This window comes from Nothobranchius furzeri, chromosome 16 (assembly GCF_043380555.1).
Source record: "Nothobranchius furzeri strain GRZ-AD chromosome 16, NfurGRZ-RIMD1, whole genome shotgun sequence".
Lineage (NCBI taxonomy): Eukaryota > Metazoa > Chordata > Actinopteri > Cyprinodontiformes > Nothobranchiidae > Nothobranchius > Nothobranchius furzeri.
In genome coordinates, this window is record NC_091756.1 from 44,892,514 (window position 1) to 44,911,340 (window position 18,827).

The 18,827-nt window shown below is 42.4% G+C and overlaps 2 protein-coding genes across 8 annotated transcripts in view; one reads left to right on the top strand and one right to left on the bottom strand.

Annotated features, from left to right (window-relative positions):
* Positions 1-6,190: 6,190 nt before the first annotated feature.
* srsf2a (serine and arginine rich splicing factor 2a) lies at positions 6,191-8,948 on the bottom strand. Of its 3 annotated transcripts, XR_001573239.3 has the most exons (4): positions 8,403-8,948; positions 7,859-8,213; positions 6,879-6,972; positions 6,191-6,460 (listed from the first exon to the last, which is right to left on the bottom strand). XR_001573239.3 is itself a non-coding variant. In XM_015962849.3 (3 exons), exons 1-2 carry the CDS (start codon positions 8,735-8,737, stop codon positions 7,883-7,885), a joined length of 666 nt encoding a protein of 221 aa, XP_015818335.1. In that variant the 5' UTR covers positions 8,738-8,948; the 3' UTR covers positions 6,745-6,972; positions 7,859-7,882. The 3 variants fall into 3 exon arrangements, 2 of the variants coding, with proteins under 2 accessions (XP_015818335.1, XP_015818334.1); XM_015962849.3 differs by lacking the exon at positions 6,191-6,460 and having other exon boundaries at positions 6,745-6,972; XM_015962848.3 differs by lacking the exons at positions 6,191-6,460; positions 6,879-6,972 and adding an exon at positions 7,320-7,538.
* A 666-nt stretch (positions 8,949-9,614) lies between these two features.
* Positions 9,615-18,827, top strand: part of rnf157 (ring finger protein 157) — a 21,211-nt gene continuing 11,998 nt past the window's right edge. For all 5 annotated transcript variants that reach the window (XM_054749313.2, XM_070545438.1, XM_070545437.1 and 2 more), the window contains exons 1-7: positions 9,615-9,913; positions 13,551-13,669; positions 15,721-15,809; positions 16,125-16,274; positions 18,442-18,559; positions 18,644-18,710; positions 18,801-18,827. The exon at positions 18,801-18,827 is cut by the window's right edge and continues 17 nt beyond it. In XM_054749313.2, coding sequence (XP_054605288.2) covers positions 9,826-9,913; positions 13,551-13,669; positions 15,721-15,809; positions 16,125-16,274; positions 18,442-18,559; positions 18,644-18,710; positions 18,801-18,827 — 658 coding nt within the window. In that variant the 5' untranslated portion in view covers positions 9,615-9,825. The remainder of the gene's footprint in view (positions 9,914-13,550; positions 13,670-15,720; positions 15,810-16,124; positions 16,275-18,441; positions 18,560-18,643; positions 18,711-18,800) is intronic.

Sequence of the window (18,827 nt, forward strand, 5' to 3'; positions counted from 1 at the left end):
GTGAGCGCAAAGACAACGTTGTTGTACACCTGTACAATGAAACAATCTTTTATCTTGAATTTCTGAAAATATCAGATATGTAATGGTAAATCTTAGGTGTGTTCTTGCTGTGTATTAGTTCTAATTCCATGCTGTAGTTCTTTTTAAAACACAGAAACGGTTTAGTTACCTGTTTTGTCGCTACGTTTCGCCGGCGGCTGCAGGCTTCCTCAGGCTGACGCTGATGGTGGCGCGTCACTTCCTTCTCCGTTTATCCGCGGGCAGCAGAGGACGTTGTCGCCCTCTACTGCCCGCTCTCCCCTCTGCGACGATGCAGTCCCATGCGCGGTCCAACGTGTACACTCCGTCGTCCCTGTTCATGGTCCCACATCCACGTCTCCTTATCTCGATGGACATCAGAACACCCCACCATACACAAAATGTCAGTAATCAGAACACTATATCACCGAACAAACATATTAACAGAAGAAAGAGACCGTAAACAAGAGGACAAACACATACAACACGCTTTAAAGACCTGCGGATACCCGACATGGGCAATAAACAAAGGAAAACGGCAAACAAAAAGAAATTGTGAAATCTGGGTGTAAAAGAATTTGTTGTCTGTTATAAACTAGAGTTGATTATTAATAAAACAGCATCAGACACTATCTGTTGTATCTACAAACCCTGGCGGAGACCCCCAACAGATCCGGACTGTCAGAAGTCGGGTGGACCTCACGGCACCGGGAGCCTGTAGATTAGCTCTGATATGACCCGTCCAGTCTTGAGATGTCTCCAGGTCACAACAGTAGCTGGAATGCTTCCATGCTGTAGTTCTTTTTTAAAACACAGAGCAGTTTTGTTTACCTGTTTTCCTGCTACGTTTCGTTTGCGGCTGCAAACTTCCTCAGGCTAACGCTGATGGTGGCGTCACTTCCTTCTCCGTTTATCGCGAGCAGCAGAGGACGTTGTCGCCCTCTGCTGCCCGCTCTCCCCTCTCCGACAATGCAGTCCCATGCGCGGCCCAACGTGTACACTCCGTCGTCCCTGTTCATGGTCCCACATCCACGTCTCCTTATCGCGATGGACATCAGAACACCCCACCATACACAAAATGTCAGTAATCAAAACACTATATCACCGAACAAACATAATAACAGAAGAAAGAGACTGTAAACAAGAGGACAAACACATACAATACGCTTTAAAGACCTGCGGATACCCGACATGGGCAAGAAACAAAGGAAAACCGCAAACAAAAACAGAAAGAAAAGAACAACCTAAGCAAACAACCAGAAACCCAGAAAGGCAAGAACCAAAACCAGTGATAACCCTACCATACATCAGAGGCATAACAGAAAAAATAAGAGCAACAATGAAAAAACACAACATAAACACACCAACAAAACCATACACAACAGTTAGAAACAGACTAGTACACCCAAAAGACAAAATATCAGCTGGACTTAAATGTGGAGTCATTTACGAAATCCCATGCAAACTCTGCAATAAAACATACATAGGAGAAACCGGACGCCAACTCAACACACGAACAATACAACATAGAAAGGAGTGCGAGAAAGAGGCAAATCAAAAACACACAAGAGCAGCAACAGAAGAAGCAGAAAGCACAATAAAGAAATCAGCCGTAACCGATCACTGCATAAGAGAAAACCATATAATGGACTGGGACAACACAAGGATCATAAACACCGAACAACTAAAATACAAAAGATGGATTAAAGAAGCTATCGAGATAAGGAGACGTGGATGTGGGACCATGAACAGGGACGACAGTGTACTCGTTGGACCGCGCATGGGACTGCATCGTCGGAGAGGGGAGAGCGGGCAGTAGAGGGCGACAACGTCCTCTGCTGCCCGCGGATAAACGGAGAAGGAAGTGACACGCCACCATCGGCGTCAGCCTGAGGAAGCCTGCAGCCGCCGGTGAAACGTAGCGACAAAACAGGTAACAAAACCGTTTCTGTGTTTTAAAAAGAACGACAGCGTGCAATGGTAAATGGCCTGTATTTGATATAGCGCCTTCTAGAGTCATGGAACCCCTCAAGGCGCCTTTACAACACAATCAGTCATTCACCCATTCACACACACATTCACACACTGGTGGGGATGAGCTACGATGTAGCCACGGTGGCCCTGGGGCGCACTGACGGAGGTGAGGCTGCTGAGCACTGGCACCACCAGTCCCTCCGACCACCACCAGCAGGCAACGTGGGTTAAGTGTCTTGCCCAAGGACACAACGACAGCGACAGACTGAGCGGGGCTCGAACCTGCAACCTTCCGATCACGGGGCGAGCACTTAACTTCAGTGCCACTATCACCCCTGTAAATAACAGGTTCATTTCATTAGGTATTTTATTTGTTTTTATTTACTTTTACATATAATCAGAAAATTTAAATATGATGAAAGTCATTTAACATTCCTAATAAATAAAAACACACTTTGAAAAAAGTGTTTTCTCATCGTGGATTGGGCGATCAAGGTTTAAAATAAGTGGCTGAGAAAACCTTTGGGAGTGGCCTGCAAAACGGTGTCTCTTACACCGTCGGGAAAGTCACATAACACTGTAAAAGACGGCGTTTTTGACAGCACAAAACGCATCTTTTACACCGTTCTGAGGATGCTCTAGAAGTGTCTGCAGTTCGGCGTTCAATGACTAGATAAAACGTTGTTTTTGACAGCGCTCTGAAAGACTACATGAAGACGGCGTGCAATACGGCGTTCTGAAGGGATTTCTGCCACTTTTTTCGGCGTTTTAACATTAAAGACGGCGATCAAGATGCCGTTATATAACCAAACGTGCTCAAGGGTGGGCGAATTGTGATCCCTAAGGCTTGCGATACAGACCCCCCGGATGAGAGTCACACGTGCTAAACAAGCCCCCACAATGCGGGTCTGAAATTGAAGCCAATGCAGAAGTGAAATAAATTGCAGTTCGTCCTCATCCACTGGGGGCTGGTGTCAGAAGCGAGCAAATCCTCATCGATTCCCATGTTAAAAATACCAATTTCACAGCAGAAATAAACATGTTTACAGCCTGGTTCCAAAACATGTTTTAGGTTTAATTGATCTAGTTTATACTCATGACAACTCTGAGGGGGGTGATTTTTTGTCACTCTTCTGTTTAAGTGTATTAGATGCCTAAAAGTCTGTATAATTAATGAGCATCAGACCCACGTGACCGCAGCATCAGACCCACGTGACCGCAGCATCAGACCCCTCGGTCTCGCCTGAAAATTGTTCCGCGATTTTAAGTCTGTGAACTTAGACCAGTAGTTGTAGCATTTTGGATATTATTGGTGCAATTGTTGGACAAAATGACTTGCTGTGGTATTAATTGCACTAATAGAGTGTCCAAGAAGTCTCCACTTCATTTTTTTCTGTAAGTAAAATTATATTTATGTATTTTAGGTCACTGCCGCTTTTGCACTAGCTGAGCTTATCAAAGTAGCTAGCTAACTACCATGTTAACATGTACTGTTTAACCATGAAATTTAGATGTAATACGGTAACATAATTAATAGGGCATATGTCGATGTGTGTAAATCCCTGTGCATTTAACATAAAAATGGGCTGAAAGATGACATGTTGACAATATGATATTTTATATATTCAGGGAGTGCAGAATTATTAGGCAAGTTGTATTTTTGAGGAATAATTTTATTATTGAACAACAACCATGTTCTCAATGAACCCAAAAATTTCAATATCAAAGCTGAATGTTTTTAGAAGTAGTTTTTAGTTTTAGCTATTTTAGCCAGGGTGCATGATCAGTAGGGATAATGACAGGACACTCACCCTGTCACATCTTCCCCTCTTTCCACAAGTGTGCCCGTGCTCCAGCGCAGGCTGCCACAAACTTCTAATCCATGGACTTACTTCACGTTACACAGTACTACATGGATCCTGCCAACAATGCCAAATGTGGCAAGGTGAAGAAACGAGTGCCCGGGCGTGAGTAGATCCCCAGACTCCCGGGTGAGAGTCACGCACGCTATCAGTCAATCAGGGCTCTTGTGGCCTCCTTTGAAAGGCTCACTAGGGCAGGTGCAATTAAGCTTCTGATTGCTGTTACTCCGTCAGGACGGGGTGACTACTCCCTCCCTTCCACAAGCTGAGGGGGGTGGTGGATCTTGGGCCATCTCCGTCTACCTTAAGTAGTGCATGAGAAGGGGCCACAACCATACCGGGCCAAGGGAGCCACCATGGCAGACTGGGATGGTGCTGGGACATCTGGAGTGCGAGCTGATGGCATTGATCTGCTGGACCAATAGCCGAAGGAATCGCTAAGCCCTTAACCCCGTAGGCCCATTCCTTCAAGTTCAGAGATGGTATGGCTCCAAAGTTTTATTTACAAAATGAAAGAATGTTTAATTTAAAACTACAGATTAAAAGAGGCATTAAATACAGTCCTTGTGGCTGTCATGGAGGTAGTCCTGTGAGTGGAGGAGTGTTGGTCGTCCACCTGAGCATTGATGGCCCACTTGGATCTGCCAAGCCACTCTCAGCTGTCGGCGGTTTTGGCCACAGCAGAGCTCCTCCAGCAGATCAATGCATTTAGTTCACACTCCAGATGTCCCAGCGCATCCTAACCTGCCACAATGGCTCCTTTGGCCCAGTATGCACCTCCGTTGTGACCCCTTCTCATGCACTACTTGGGGCGGATGGAGAAGGCCCAAGCTCTGCCACCACCACAGGTTGTGGAAGAAAAGGAGTAGTCACCCCGTGCTGATGGAGCAATCAGAAGCCTAAACAATGTACTTGCCCTGGTGAGCCTTTTAAAGGAGGCCACCAGGGCCTGGATTGGCTGGCTTCATAATCAAGGTAAAGAGGCAGAGGTAGATTATTCACTCCACTCTGCCACAATTGGTTGAGTGTTAAAATTTTCCAAGGGTATTCACACAAAATAAAAACATCTGGCTGTATTACTTAACCATAGCTGAGCCAATATGCACCAGATCAACTGCATACACCCCTCCCCAGATAAGTTAACCAAAACCTAGGTTGGAAAACTTTGAACCAAAGCATGCTCACCCACTTACAAGCAGTTGTCAACAGCCATAAATGGGTTATTAAATGACTATTATGTATCTTAAAATTGTAATTTAGTAAAAACACTAGTTTATCTAGAAATTTTGTTAGAATTTGTATCTTTGAAAGACAACTATACATCAAAACTTATAAACGTTGGAAGGGGATTCAGATGTTTGGGACCCTAACGGTAGGCCTGGACAGTAATTCAATAACGACTGACAGAATAGAAATAAGTCTTACCCTTTCAAACCAAAACAGACAGCAATATGTTGCAAGGAGTGGCAGAGGAAACTGTCCTGTAGTTCGCTGGCATGGTGATTTTTTTGGGTTTTTTACAATTCTGACAAAAAATAAAAATCAAGTTTGATAACACAACTTGTTTTATCCCAAACGCATAGTGAGGGTCTGCTGGGAACGCCTGGCAGGAGAACCTGTTAAGACGGTCTTCAACTCCCACCTCCGGCAGAGCTTTGACCACGTCCTGAGAGCAGTGGGGGACATTGACTCCCGAGTGTGCCTTGTGTCACTCTGCGATTGTTGAGGCGGCTGTTGCTAGCTGTGGTCGCAAGGTGGCCGGTGCCATTTGTGGTGGCAACCCCCATACCCGCTGGTAGACACCAGAGGTTCGGGGAGCCGTAAGGCTGAAGAAGGCCCACAGGGCGTGGCTGGTCTGTGGATCTCCAGAGGCAGGAAACAGGTACTGGATAGCCAAGCGGGGTGCAGCAGTGGCACTTGCCGAGGCAAAATCTCGGGCGTGGGAGGAGTTTGATGAGGTCATGGAGACTATCGATCGGCTCCAAAGAGGTTCTGGCAAACTGTCCGGCGCCTCAGGAGAGGAAGGCAACTGCCCATTTAGTCACTTCCAGGTATAAACTTGATGAAAAAAAATAATAAAGGCATCCTCTGGATTCTGTCTTGTAATACTTTCTTAAATACGTGCTGCTCAAATAAAAGCAGTAAAATACCCGACTCACTTTTCTCAAAGATGTTTATTAGCATTCACATAAAGCAATACAAGAGATTTGAAATTCACAAAAAAATGCAATACACATTTTTACCCCAAAAGCAGCCATTATTGCCCCTTAAACCTTTCCCAGGGGATCACAAGGGGACCCGTCTTCAAAGCCAGCAAAACCAGTTAACAGTGGGTAAGTCACAGAGGGGGAAACAGGAGAGACATGGGAGAGGAGGGAGAAAGAAAGACAATTTGTACAGAACATGTAGGAAGAGAGGTCACGACACAGAAGAGGATGGTTGATCTGCAACACCTGTGAGCTTACAAACCAGCAAACGGCAGCGAAGGGTCGAGCCCCGGAACAGCTCCGGGCACTCAGCACCGCAACACGCCACACCATGTCACCACCGCACTGCACCGCATCTTAACAGCTAACCAGCATTACTCAACTGCTACACAACTGCGCCTAGTGCACAAAAGATACACAAGAAAGAGGGTTAGAGTCATAGGAAAGCAACTTTGACTAAACAGAGAAAATATAGAATTCACAGAAAGAAAATATGCTGCTGTGGTAGACAGGTCACAACTTAAATGGTGCTTATGTCAATGTACACTAAACCATCTTCCATGGAGAGGCAGCTGCACACACTGCTAACATTGAACGCATTGAACAAACTTTCAAAAGTTATTTTTTTTAATGTATAAGAAAAGGATCTCACTGAAGGCAACCTAGTTATTACAGAGAAATTTACAAAACAAAGAAAATGGATAATAGCTGAAAAACAGAAGACCCTCAACAAATCCCTTTCAACAAACTGCTTACAGATGTCACAGAACTTGTTTGGGCAGATTTAAGAACTAAAACAGGTAAAACATCCAATAACCTTTCAGTCTGCTTTCAGTGGTAACAATGGAGTCCTCTTGCTCATTCTCAGGCTGTTCCTGATGTCTTCCACAAAGGCTCAAAGCATCTGAGATCTGGAAGGAAAAACGGGATTAAGTTACTGGGAGCAAAAGCTGAAGTTTGTATAAATTCCTATCGCTGACCTGAAGGTCTAAATATGATTTTGTAATAAGATTAGCCCTGATGCTAGCATTTAGAAAACTGGCCCTTTGTTAGTAATGTTTATTATAACTAACATTGACATTTGTGTATACATTTCTCATGGCCCAGCTCTCCCCAACACTAGCTCTAGCAAGAGTCTTACACTCTGGGCATATTTAAAAAACAAACCTCGGGGTCGTCTCCCTCTGTGAGAGGTGGAGGAAACCACAGGCACGGGTGGGAAAACTGCTCACTGCATCTGCCCGTGGTCCCCCGTGAACGTACCTCACCACACCAACATATACACCAACTGACAGCCCGAACCACCGCCATGACGACCTGCTCCATAGCAACCACCGTTGCCTGGGTGACCTGCTCCTTAGCAATTGCCATGGCTCTCAGCAACAAGGCAGGTCACATGGGCGGGTCACACACTAACTGCTCTCACACTGCAACACCCCCATCTCCTCCTCCTCTCTTTGCAAACAGGACTCAGCAGCTTGGAGGAAAGAATTCCACATTTAGGTGAACGGTTTGAGTGAGCATCCCACGTCCCAGCCACCCACATTCCTCCCAAACACACAGATGTGATCAAATCTAACAAATTATGGACCCAAATCTTCTGCTGCCAGTGTATGCTTTAAGAGTTAAAGCATACACCGAGCTTTAAACTTTAACATGCTCTAGTCTGAACTTTTTTCAGCATTCTGCAGAGGTTGTTGCTTCAAAATTAGCACACCAACTGCAGAACACAAACTCAATTAGTAATTTAAGGCATAACAGTAAAGAGTACTTAAAACAACCATTTCCCATGAATACCTTCATCTTGCGTCCAGGCTTCGGTTAAGACTCTGCTTCGATGTGACCTGGTGATTTAGGTCCACTCTTGGATTTAGACCTGGATCTGGACTTCGAGCCCCTGTTGGAAGTTGGGGTTCGGCTCCTGGACTTGGACCTAGAACGGGACTTGGACCTGGAACGTGATCGAGACCTGGAAGGGGACTTCGACTTGCTCCGCCTGGAGGTTCTGGACTTGGACTTTGACCTGGACCTCGACCTGGAGTAGGAGCGGGATCTGGAGCGGCTGTAGCGGTTGCGGCTCCTGGATCGGGACCGGCTTCTGCTCCTGGAGCGGCTTCGGCTACGTCTGCGACGACGAGGGCTGTCTGAGCGGCTGGAAAGAAAATACCACAAATATCATTAAAACTGACGCGGGATTTTAAATTAGCACAGCAGGTTAGCGCTAACAAACAAACTCAATTAGGGCTCACGCGACAGACGGAAGTCCTAAAGGCGCCACCACGTGCCTGTTGAAATGACATTAACTTGCTCTACAGTCTCACTCCCACCACTGTGTACGTACCCTCCATATCTCCGCGGCGGAGCCCCTCTCCGGCTGTACATAGAGTCCGGTGGTCGTCCGTAGCGGGCCATCTGAACTCGCAGTTCCCGCCCGTCGAGCAGCGCGCCGTCCATGGCGTCCATTGCGTCTTCGGCGTCGCGTTTGTCGAGGAAACGCACAAAGGCGAAACCACGGCTCTCCTTTGTGTACCGGTCCCGGGGAATGTACACATCTCCGACACGACCGTACTTCTCAAAAACACGTCGAAGTGTTTCCGGCGAAGTTCGGTATGTCAAGTTATCCACTTTCAGGGAGGTCATCCCCTCGACGTCTGGCGGCGGCCTACCGTAGCTCATTTTGTCTTTAAGGACCGGCAGAACTAGTCGTTAAGGACTGAAAACAATGCCCTACAACGTAATAAAACCGGCGCTCGTGAACCCAAAACAGCCACTCTAGTAAGCTGAAACAAATCTTGTTTTTTTTTCCACCGACTATCAGGCCTCTAGGCTGAGATGCTACCGCGCTGCTTTTCACGTGAAATGGCGGCGGCAGCGCTTCCTTTCCCACTTTTTTTGCGCCAGTGTTGGCCTATTCTGATTGGCTGCTCGGCTGTTAGCAATCTTCAGCGTAAATGTCACTCTGCCCCCTGTCGGCGGGAGTTGTTCTTCGTAGCGATTGGCATAATTTCTGCCTTTGTTTCGTTAAACAAACTAGATTTGTAAAATTTCGCAGCTAAATTTTTCTAATAATTGATTTTTTTAGTTTGTAAAACTATATGCTATAGTTGCATTTAAAACAAATGGACTGTAACGATATTCTTTTTGATATTATGACTAACGTACTTGTCGAAAAAATAATCACAGATCCTTTAAAAGACTGAGGTTTAATTACACGAAGTATCGTTCGGTAAGTGGCCTTCTCTTCTGCAGTCAGCGTTCCCCACACATGGGAGGTTACTTCAGCTGCTGAGAGAGAGAGGGGGGACTGCGCAAAAACCACGGTCCAGAATTTGTGCCTGTCTGACGTCATGGGGATCCACAGACTTCTCTGACAGGATCCAGCCAAGTACCGGTGAGGGGACACTCGATCGAGCAGCCACTGGGGCTTTTTGCCACATCCTCTAAATGAGGGAGAACCGGTATCTTTGGCTTCGATCGCCAGTGCGGCTGTGGCGCACCATGAGAGCGTTGCCTCGCTGTTAAAGCCACCACCACGACTCCTTTCTGCTTCAAAACCAGCTTTAGAGTTGACCAGGGAGAGATAAGCAGCCAGACAACAAGTACTAATCCCCGGGACGGTCATATTCACGGCGGGGCTTGGACCCGACAGAAATGGACGGGGCAGCACGGACTGGATTAAATGAACTGGCATAAAGCGGCGCAGCGCACAAAGCGACCCTGAAGTGTTATGCCCGATAAACCGCGCGCTCTTTATTTGGCTGGAAATGGGAGCTTTAGCAAGCAGACAGAACATCGGCGTGGAAGAAGTGGACATTCCGTCCAATTCGGTCTACCGTTATCCACCGAAATCTGGTAAGTCACCGAACAACAGGTCGAACAGGGCTGGGTTTCTGGTCCAAAGCTCACTGCAGATGATTTATTCTTGGCTTCACACAGATGATGATGAGCAATCATTACCAACCAGGAGTGTACTTTGTTTGCTGACAGGCCTGCAGGGCATCTCAATCTTTAACCTGCAGTGGAGTATACCCTCTAATAAAATCGCGGGGTTTATTTCATTTATTTGTTATTATGGCATGTTATAGTTTTTATTATAGACCCATGAACCATCTCTTCTCCCTCCCTTAATGTTTTAACCTGAGGTTCAGACAGAATATATGACTCATGATTGATTCTCATTGGAAGACAAAATAAAGAAACCAGCATCACACAATCGGTACATAATTAGAATTAATTTAAGTTTATTTGCTTATGTCTTGTGTTTTCACTTTAGTTTGTCAAGACAGTTAAATTAAATGCATTTCTTAACTTACATAAAGAGCAAAGCATCCTTTTATTTTAGGAAGCAGAATTTAGTCACTTGAACAGAGAAATCAGTTTAAACAGATCCAGGAAAGTCTTTATATAATCCTATATCTCAGTTGTCACACTAAAGATGCCTTTATAGAAACTATTTTCTTTTCCAGTGTATATCAGTGAATAAACTCTGGCAGCATTAATCTGAAACATTATATTAATTGATTGAAGGTCTCTGAAACCTGAAGATAATCCGATAAAAACAATTCAAATATTAACCTAGTGAACTAGAACACATTCTTGCTTAGCAAAGTTAAATAAATAAATAATAATATATAGTGTATTCATTTATTATATATATATATATATATATATATATATATATATATATATATATATATATATATATATATATATATAATTTAATAAATATAATAGCTCAGTGACCTAGTGGTAGAGAGTCTGCCCTGAGACTGGGAGATCAGGGTTCAATTCCTGGTTGGGTCATACCAAAGACCTAGAAAAAATGGGGCCCAATGCCTCCCTGCTTGAAACTCAGCATTAAGGGTTGGGTTGGGGGCTTAAACCACCAAATGGTTCCCGAGCGCGGATGTGTCTGCAGCTCACCGCTCCCCCAGCAGATGGGTCAAATGCAGACAACAAATTTCGTACACACATCAGTGTCTGTGACAACTAATGGAACTTTAACTTTATTTAGTCAGGCTTGCCAGGGTATTCAAATATCTCAAAGGACAGAAAAAACAAACATAGAAAGTAACATGATAGAGTGATGATAATCAATACCAATTTCTCAGCTGATGTGATTAATTAGAACATAATTGGCACAAAAATGGCCAATTAGAGAGAAAATTGCCACAAGGTGAAGATAATCTCAGTTTATTTTGGTTGGATGATGTTTATAATTTTGCAGCAGACTAGATATTTTACTACATTTTACATATGCAAATGATAATAATTGAATTGTGTTTCTATGATCTGCCAACTTAAATTAAACTCAAAGCAAGACTCCAAGCATACCTGCTTGTGTCCAGGAAAACAACATTTTTATGCATCTGGAGCCAAAAGCAAATGTAGACTACAATAATACTGCCTGTTAAAGTCAAACAAAATTTACCAATTGAGAAAATCGGATGTTTCAGGAATTAGTTGAACATTCAGAAACAAAATATTGCTTTACTTTATTTTTTTAAAAGTTTTTCCCAATAGAAGTCATCAAAAAATCTGTTGGTTTGGGGTTTAAACAACTATCAGGTTTATGTGTTATTGAGTGGTTGGTTTAGGTTTGGAAAATGCAGTTTTGGAGATTTTCTGACAAATCTGACTTTTTCTGGTTGATGAGTGAGAGAAACTAAATACATGTTTTAGCAGAAACCAAAAATGATGCAAATACACTGTATAGCACCAAAATGAAGCCAAACTAATACTTTAACAGGTTATTGCCATATTTCTGTCCTTGTGACTAAACCTGAAATTTTTGTAAAATACCACAAAGGTCTTATTGCATCACTGCCGACCAGATTTATGTCACAAAAACCATGCTTGCTGTCAGATCCTCTGTCTGTTGGACCTCAAACTGACTCAGGCCATTTTTAGTTTACCTTTTTATTGAATCATGCTCTGCCTGTCTCCCTTTTCAAAGTAATCTTATAACAAAACCAAATGTTGTTTGAGGGTATTATTTCTTTTCATTTTCTTTCCTGCAAAGACATGAAGGGAAATAAACCCATCCGAAAACAAGCTCTTATTGGGTACAGCCAGCATCACATCCTTCCTAATATCATTTTGAAGGTGTTGAAACAAAGGAAAGGTGTAGGTTTGTGGACGCTGCTTTTGCCGCGGCAGCAGCTATGGATCTGTGATGTATGAGTCCTGAAGCAGAGCGGCTGGTGCCAGGGAAACCGATCTGTCAGCCCCAGTTTCCTGTCTGTGGGATCTGGTGACAGAGCCTGAGCCCGGGCCTCCTCTCCCACCTGCTGTAAATAAGTAGCAGGTGATGAGAAGAAAGATGGAAATGTTTTGTTTAGGGATGCACCGATACGTCTTTTTTCCAAACCGATACGATACGATACTTGGATCTGAGTACTCGCCGATTACCGATACCGATACTTCCACCACACAAAAAAATGCAATGATTTGGAATACAGGTTTTATTTTCTTCTCTGCTTTCAACAGGAAAAGACTGTGAGGTAGATAAAAAGTAAAATATATAAATGGAAATCATCACAAAACTAAAATATTAGGTGAACAGAAATGACACGTTACAGTGAAGCCATTTTCAAGCAACTGCATTGGTATCCTGGTATCGGTTAACTTATACCGATACAGATACTGGTATTGGTATCGGCACCGATACCGATCGGTATCGGTGCATCCCTAGTTTTGTTCCCTCTGTTTCTCTGATTCAGATTCCAGTGCTCCCAGCAGAAACGTCACTTTTTTACTGCTAATCTGATGTTTACTGTGAACCACCATTACAGTCTTAAGATGCTGGCTGGGCCTGTGATTAAACAACAGAGACTAGTCTAGAGGTGAAGCAGCTGTAGGCAGCCAACAACCAGGCTTCTAAGAAAATGTCACCCTATTTATAATTTTAGTTTGTAATATTATTAATAAAAATATAAGATATAATAACATTTTCTTAGCCATTTTGAGTGCAAGATTCTTGTTTAGGGAGCTAAAAATGAAGCATTTTGAGAATTTTTTTAAACAATTTTAGTGATTTAATGTTGATATAGGCTTTTGCTAACCAACCATTAAAAATGTAGCGTTTATTTGAACTTGAAGGATATTTTTGTTTTGTTTTTGTGTTTATTGATAATATAACAGAATCATGTTTTACATCCAAATGAATCTATTACTGTAAACCTAATAAATGTGTCTCATAAATAGTTCAGTTTCAGTGTTGATTTAGCAAAATTAAAGTTTAAACACAGAAAAAGAACAATAAAGTAGAAATATAAAGTGAAAATATCAAAAAATAAATAATGATGACAATAGATTTTTAACAAAGGAAAATGTTGCATATTAAAGAAGAAAAGCCATGCTTGCCTCGCTGTCCGGATAAGGGGATGAAAATAGATGGATGGATGGAAAATGTTGCAGCTGTGAAGGGTCTCCTCTCAGCACTACCTATGTTAAAATATTTAAAGTTTATCTTTTGTTCCTTTTTCAGGGAGTTACTTTGCCAACCATTTCATCATGGGAGGAGAGAAGTTTGATTCGACCCATCCGGAGGGTTACCTGTTTGGGGAAAACACAGATCTCAACTTCCTGGGCAGCAGACCGGTAGCGGTAGGTCATCTTACACTAAAAACTCTGATGCTGCATGAGCTAAAAATACATTTCATGCTACAAACCGATCTCAAATGTATAACAATTAGCATTGAGGTGGTCATTTTTGAAGGTTTAGTACCTGGAACTGATTTAGGGTGAAATACTCAACTGTGTCCGCGATTCTTTTAATTCACTCTAGGCACAATATTAAATGAGCTTTTAAACCCTTCACATTTAAAAAGCAGAAATATATTTTGGTTTATTTTTTTCCCCCTTTTCCATTAAATGGTTTGGTGGATATTGTTTGATATAAAAGAGGTTGCTGACTTTTTTGACAACCGTAAATCATCATCTCATCTGATCATCACAGACGGAAATTTACTTCATCCTATTAAGCTCATTGAAAGTGAAATGATTATCTGCTGACTCTCTGGAGAATAAAGTGGAGGAACAACAGCTCCTATCAAACTGCTCAAGCTCAGTTAGGAGCCTGAAGGCTGAATTAAACAGAGCTGCAGCTCACTGAAGCCTACAGGGAAAAAGAGAATTCGACACAGACTGGAGCTGTCAGACTGATATGGAGCGGGTCTTCTTCATCTCTCTGAGTCCTAATCCCAGTGGCATGGCTGTTTCTGGCAGGTCTGGGGCTAAAATTAGGAGAACAGTCCCCCCAATTGAGTGTGTGTTTATAATCCTGTAGAGGGCACAGATTCAGCTTTAGATGTTATTATTTTTTGTAATTATTTTTTGCTTTATCTGTATTGTATAATATGCAGTGGTGTCCAAGCAGATGGCGCTGTGCAATGCTAACCATATTTGTCTTCTCTGTCTCCTGCATTACTGGCCAGAAGTAAGAAATTGTGCCCAGAGCGCTGAGATGCAGGACAGATTTGTACTCAAATGGGGGCAAATTACAGAGTTGTGTTTATTCAAACTGAAATATTGACAGTCATGATGACATGTTTGGTTTTTTTTAGATTTTAGAGTTTACTAACCAAACACATAGATGAAGGGATCATCTGCAAATTTGAGTACACCTGCAAAACCCAACGTTTAAATAGTTTATTTCTGAAGAACTTGTAGTCTGGATAACATTTTGGATAATCTACTGCATATAGATGAGATACTTTTGTAGAAACAGGAGCAGAGCATCCTTAAATAGGTCAGAAGAACTTTAACAGAAATTTGAAGATTGTTCACTGATTGTCATTACCATAAGTAATCATTGAGTTCTTTTACCTGCACAGTGTTCTAAAGGTGTTTTTGCTTTAGCCGAGTGAGAGTTGGGAGATCTGCAGAGCTGCTGGTGAGGTTTCGGTGAATGGGCCTTTTTAGTCTCAGCTGCTCTGAGTGTGTTTGTTTGTGTGGTTTTCAGGCGCGACTCCTGCTGAGCCCACATGTGTAATAATGCTGAATACGGTGCTATTCACAGCCGCACAAACACAGTTAAACACACGGGAGCTGGGATGAGGGGTTGTAGTGTCAAGGTACCTGACCACATCCTGCATGTTTCTCCTCCAAAGATCCTCAAACCACCTCGGTGCTCTCCTTACGCTCATTCAGCAACCTTTGGCTTCAAACTCAGTCAAAGAGCTGCTGGGAAATGATCCACTGAACCGATTCAAGTCTAAAGGTTATGTGTCGAGTTTATTCTAAGGCTTTTAATGTTTGTGTAAGAGGTGTTTCATGTTCTCAAGGATCTGTTTGGTCCTTTAAGTAGCTTAAAATAACAAGACACTGCTTGACCCTGGTTGTCCTGTGGTCCTCTTGTGTGCTGAAAAGAAAAAAATCACTGTCTGAAGTGTCCGCTTCATCCCTGGAAAGACTTGATCCGAGCAGATTTTTTTGCTCAGGCTCAGCACTTGTCAGCTCTAAAAAGATCTGTGCTGACAACCCAAAGCCCTTCTGTGTAAAAGGTTAAATCGAGAGCAGTCGCTGTCATCTTGAAACCCCGAATTTGCTGCGGTAATTGAAAAAGAATGTTCGGTGGTTGAGGGAAAAGAACAGCGAGGCTGCCTCACTCTCCAAATGTTTTTTACATGTATAATTTTGTTTCTGTTTGTGTGCAGTTCCCGTACGCAGCTCCTCCACCTCAAGAGCCGGTGAAGACGCTACGAAGCCTTATAAACATTCGAAAGGACACCCTGCGGCTCGTAAAGTACTCACACCTCCTCCCACACGTCACAACATGTTATTAAAGCTCCTAATTTTGAGCTAACAGCCATTTTTAGGACAAAGGTTATTTTAAGAGATGCTCTCAAACTGTTCAAGCTTTTGAGTCATGCTGACTCCTGTGCTAATTCATAATCACATACTCTAGCCAGAAATAAAACATGCCTCTCATCCTTGGTAACTTCTGCACATATTTCACTTAAACAAGCTGGTTTGTCCTCAGATTATCAATTTTTAAGTTATAAGTGGAATTCGGTTTGATTGAAATAGATGCAGATTTCTTTTGCACATGTTTTTCCAGGTGCACTGAGGAGCTGAAGTTGCCAGGTGAAGAGGCGGCGGGGAAAAACAGGGCCAGCTACAACGTAGAGTTTACCTTTGACGCCGACACGCAGGTGGCCATCACCATTTACTACCAGGCCATAGAGGAGTTCCACAATGGAGTGCCAGTGTGAGTCGAGGTCTTCCATAAACAGAGTTACAGTCAACGAATGTGTTTATCCTTCATGATTACAGAAAATCTGACTCATACATATTTGCATTTGCTAATTTCTGGTTGTCTGCAGATATTTTATTATTCTCTATCATTTATTTACACTGACAATAAAGCATGACTCAAAATAAAAGCAGGAAAACGTAAATGCTCTGTGTTACATGTAGTGATGGGATTTTAGGCTCTTTCATGGGAGCTGTTCATTAGTCGGTCCTTTCAACGAAGCAAAACCATGGGAGCGGTGGGGGCGGTGGTTGGGTAGCGTTCCACCTACGTCCGTCACAGCGGTGGGTGGGGGCTGAGCGGGTGCGCTTTACCGACTTTCAGGGAGGTTCGTTACCGGAAGACGATGAACGTCCCTCTACAGGGCCTCGACTCTCATCGTTCACTTTGAAAACCCGTTCAAAAGATTTGATTCGTCTGTGAACATCGCATCACTACATAGGTTACATAGGTTCTTGTTTTGATGAAAACTCACAAAGTTCTCGCTGAAGCAACTGCAATGTGAGACTGGACATGAGGGGATGGTGATACAGCCTCAAAATGAGATAAAGATGTAAAGCAAAAACACTAAAAATGTTTCTGTTACTGCGGATCAGCTTTTATTAGTGCAACAAAGGGCATTTGCATTTGATTAATGTTGCTGCTATACTGTTGTGCACAGTAATGTTTAGTGATAGTATATCTAATTTTTCAATTGGACATATTTTAGCTTTAATTATGATTAATGTTTGATTATCATTAAGGGCGATAATTGCATAATAGTAAAGTAAGTGCTTATCACAAAAAGATCACAAAGTGTTTCACAAAGAACAACAAACCAAATCATAAAGTCATAAAATCATCATTTAAACAAAATACTAACAAATAAAAATGAAAAATGATTAAAATCTGAAAACACAACATATTTAAAAGCTATTTTAAATACATTCTTAAAAACATCATAAAACAAACAAAAGATTATTAAAATCAATATACTGATGAAGAAATACATGATTTCATAGAACAGAATAGAATAGTCGTTATTGATCCCACAGTGGGGAAATTCACTTGTAAAAGCAGCTTTAAATAAAGGTTTTTCAGCTGCTTTTACGTAAGGATGAAGGAAGTTCATTCCAAAGTCGGGCTGCAGCAGCCTGCAAGAACGATCACCCGAGGGCTCAGGTTGGAGCGTAAGGCTTTAACAGTTCAATAATATAGGTAGGAGCTTGACCGTGTAGAGCTTTGAAAGTTATAGTCAGGAGGATTCTAAAATGAACTCTTAAGTTAACGGGTAACCAGTGCAGAGACATGAGAATAGGAGTGATGTGTGCTCTTCTGTTTGCTCCAGTTAGAAGTCTCGCTGCAGAGTTCTGGACCAACTGAAGGCATTCGAGGGTTTTTTGTTTAAATGTGTGAAAATCTGACTAAACATTTTGTGTTCGATGGAATAATAATCTAACCAGTGAAAGAAAACTGCTTTTGTTTTGTAAAATAGAGAAAATGATATAATAAAAAATGGTAATGCCAGTATATTTACTAATTTGCAATAAAAATCGGATCAAGTGTTTGATTGGAAACTAAAGGAAAATGATTCTTTCATTTGTACTGATAAAAGCAAAGCCTATATGAACATAGACCCTCCCCTCATTCATTCTCAGCGGTGTAGAGTATTGAGTTAATATGTAAGAGAAGCAGATCAGATTAAAATATTTTTATATTAAATAAACATAACAAGCACAAAGCTGCAGAGAGTGAGTCAGGCAATTTCCTAGACTTCCATAATAAATGAGAAATTCTTAAGAAATCTTTAATTAACACTAAATATACCTTGTGTCCTGGAACATTAACATTCAATTAATGTTGCAGCTTCTCAGAAAGCAACAACTCAGCAAAACCAGACTGGAAATAAAACAATTCATTTAGTTTTCTTCTAAAAATCTTGTCAAATGTTGGTTTTTACCAATTTCTTTGTTCTTATTTTAAACCATTTATATATTTAATAGTGCTGTTTATATAAAAATCCTTCTCCTGATTCTTATTCTCTGGTAAAGTATTAAATGCAAACAGCTGCAACATTTAGAAGCTTTTAAAACATCAAAAACAATCATTTCTTCTGTTTCCTGTCCTTCTGCTCTCCCTCCAGTTACCTTCCACAGGACAGCTCGCTTCAGTCGGAGACGGTCCATTTCAAACGGGGAGTGTCCCAGCAGTTCTGTCTTTCCTCACACACCGTCAACCTCAGCGAATGGGACGATGAGGAGGTTTGTGTCGGCGCTCTCTCTCCTGCTGAAGCACAGGTTGTGTTTGAGGCTCCTGGCTCACAACTGCAGTGTTTGTCCCCCCAGCTGCTGTTCGATGTGGACAAGGAGATCTTCCCCATGGTCGTGCAGGCTGTGGTAGATGAGGGAGAAGGTGACATGTTCGGTGATATCTCAGAACGGGCTGATATGAAAGTATTTAGAAGAATTTCACCACGTGATACACTGCTTTTTCTGTTCCCAGAACATTTGGGCCATTCTCACATACTGC

What these genes read in the sequence shown, in the direction of transcription:
- srsf2a (XM_015962849.3), bottom strand. Translation starts at nt 8,737, where the DNA reads ATGAGCTACGGTAGGCCGCCGCCAGACGTCGAGGGGATGACCTCCCTG. An exon ending in CCGCCGCGGAGATATGGAGG is followed by an intron (nt 8,214 to 8,402) that starts GTACGTACACAG and finishes TTTTCTTTCCAG; the next exon opens with CCGCTCAGACAGCCCTCGTC.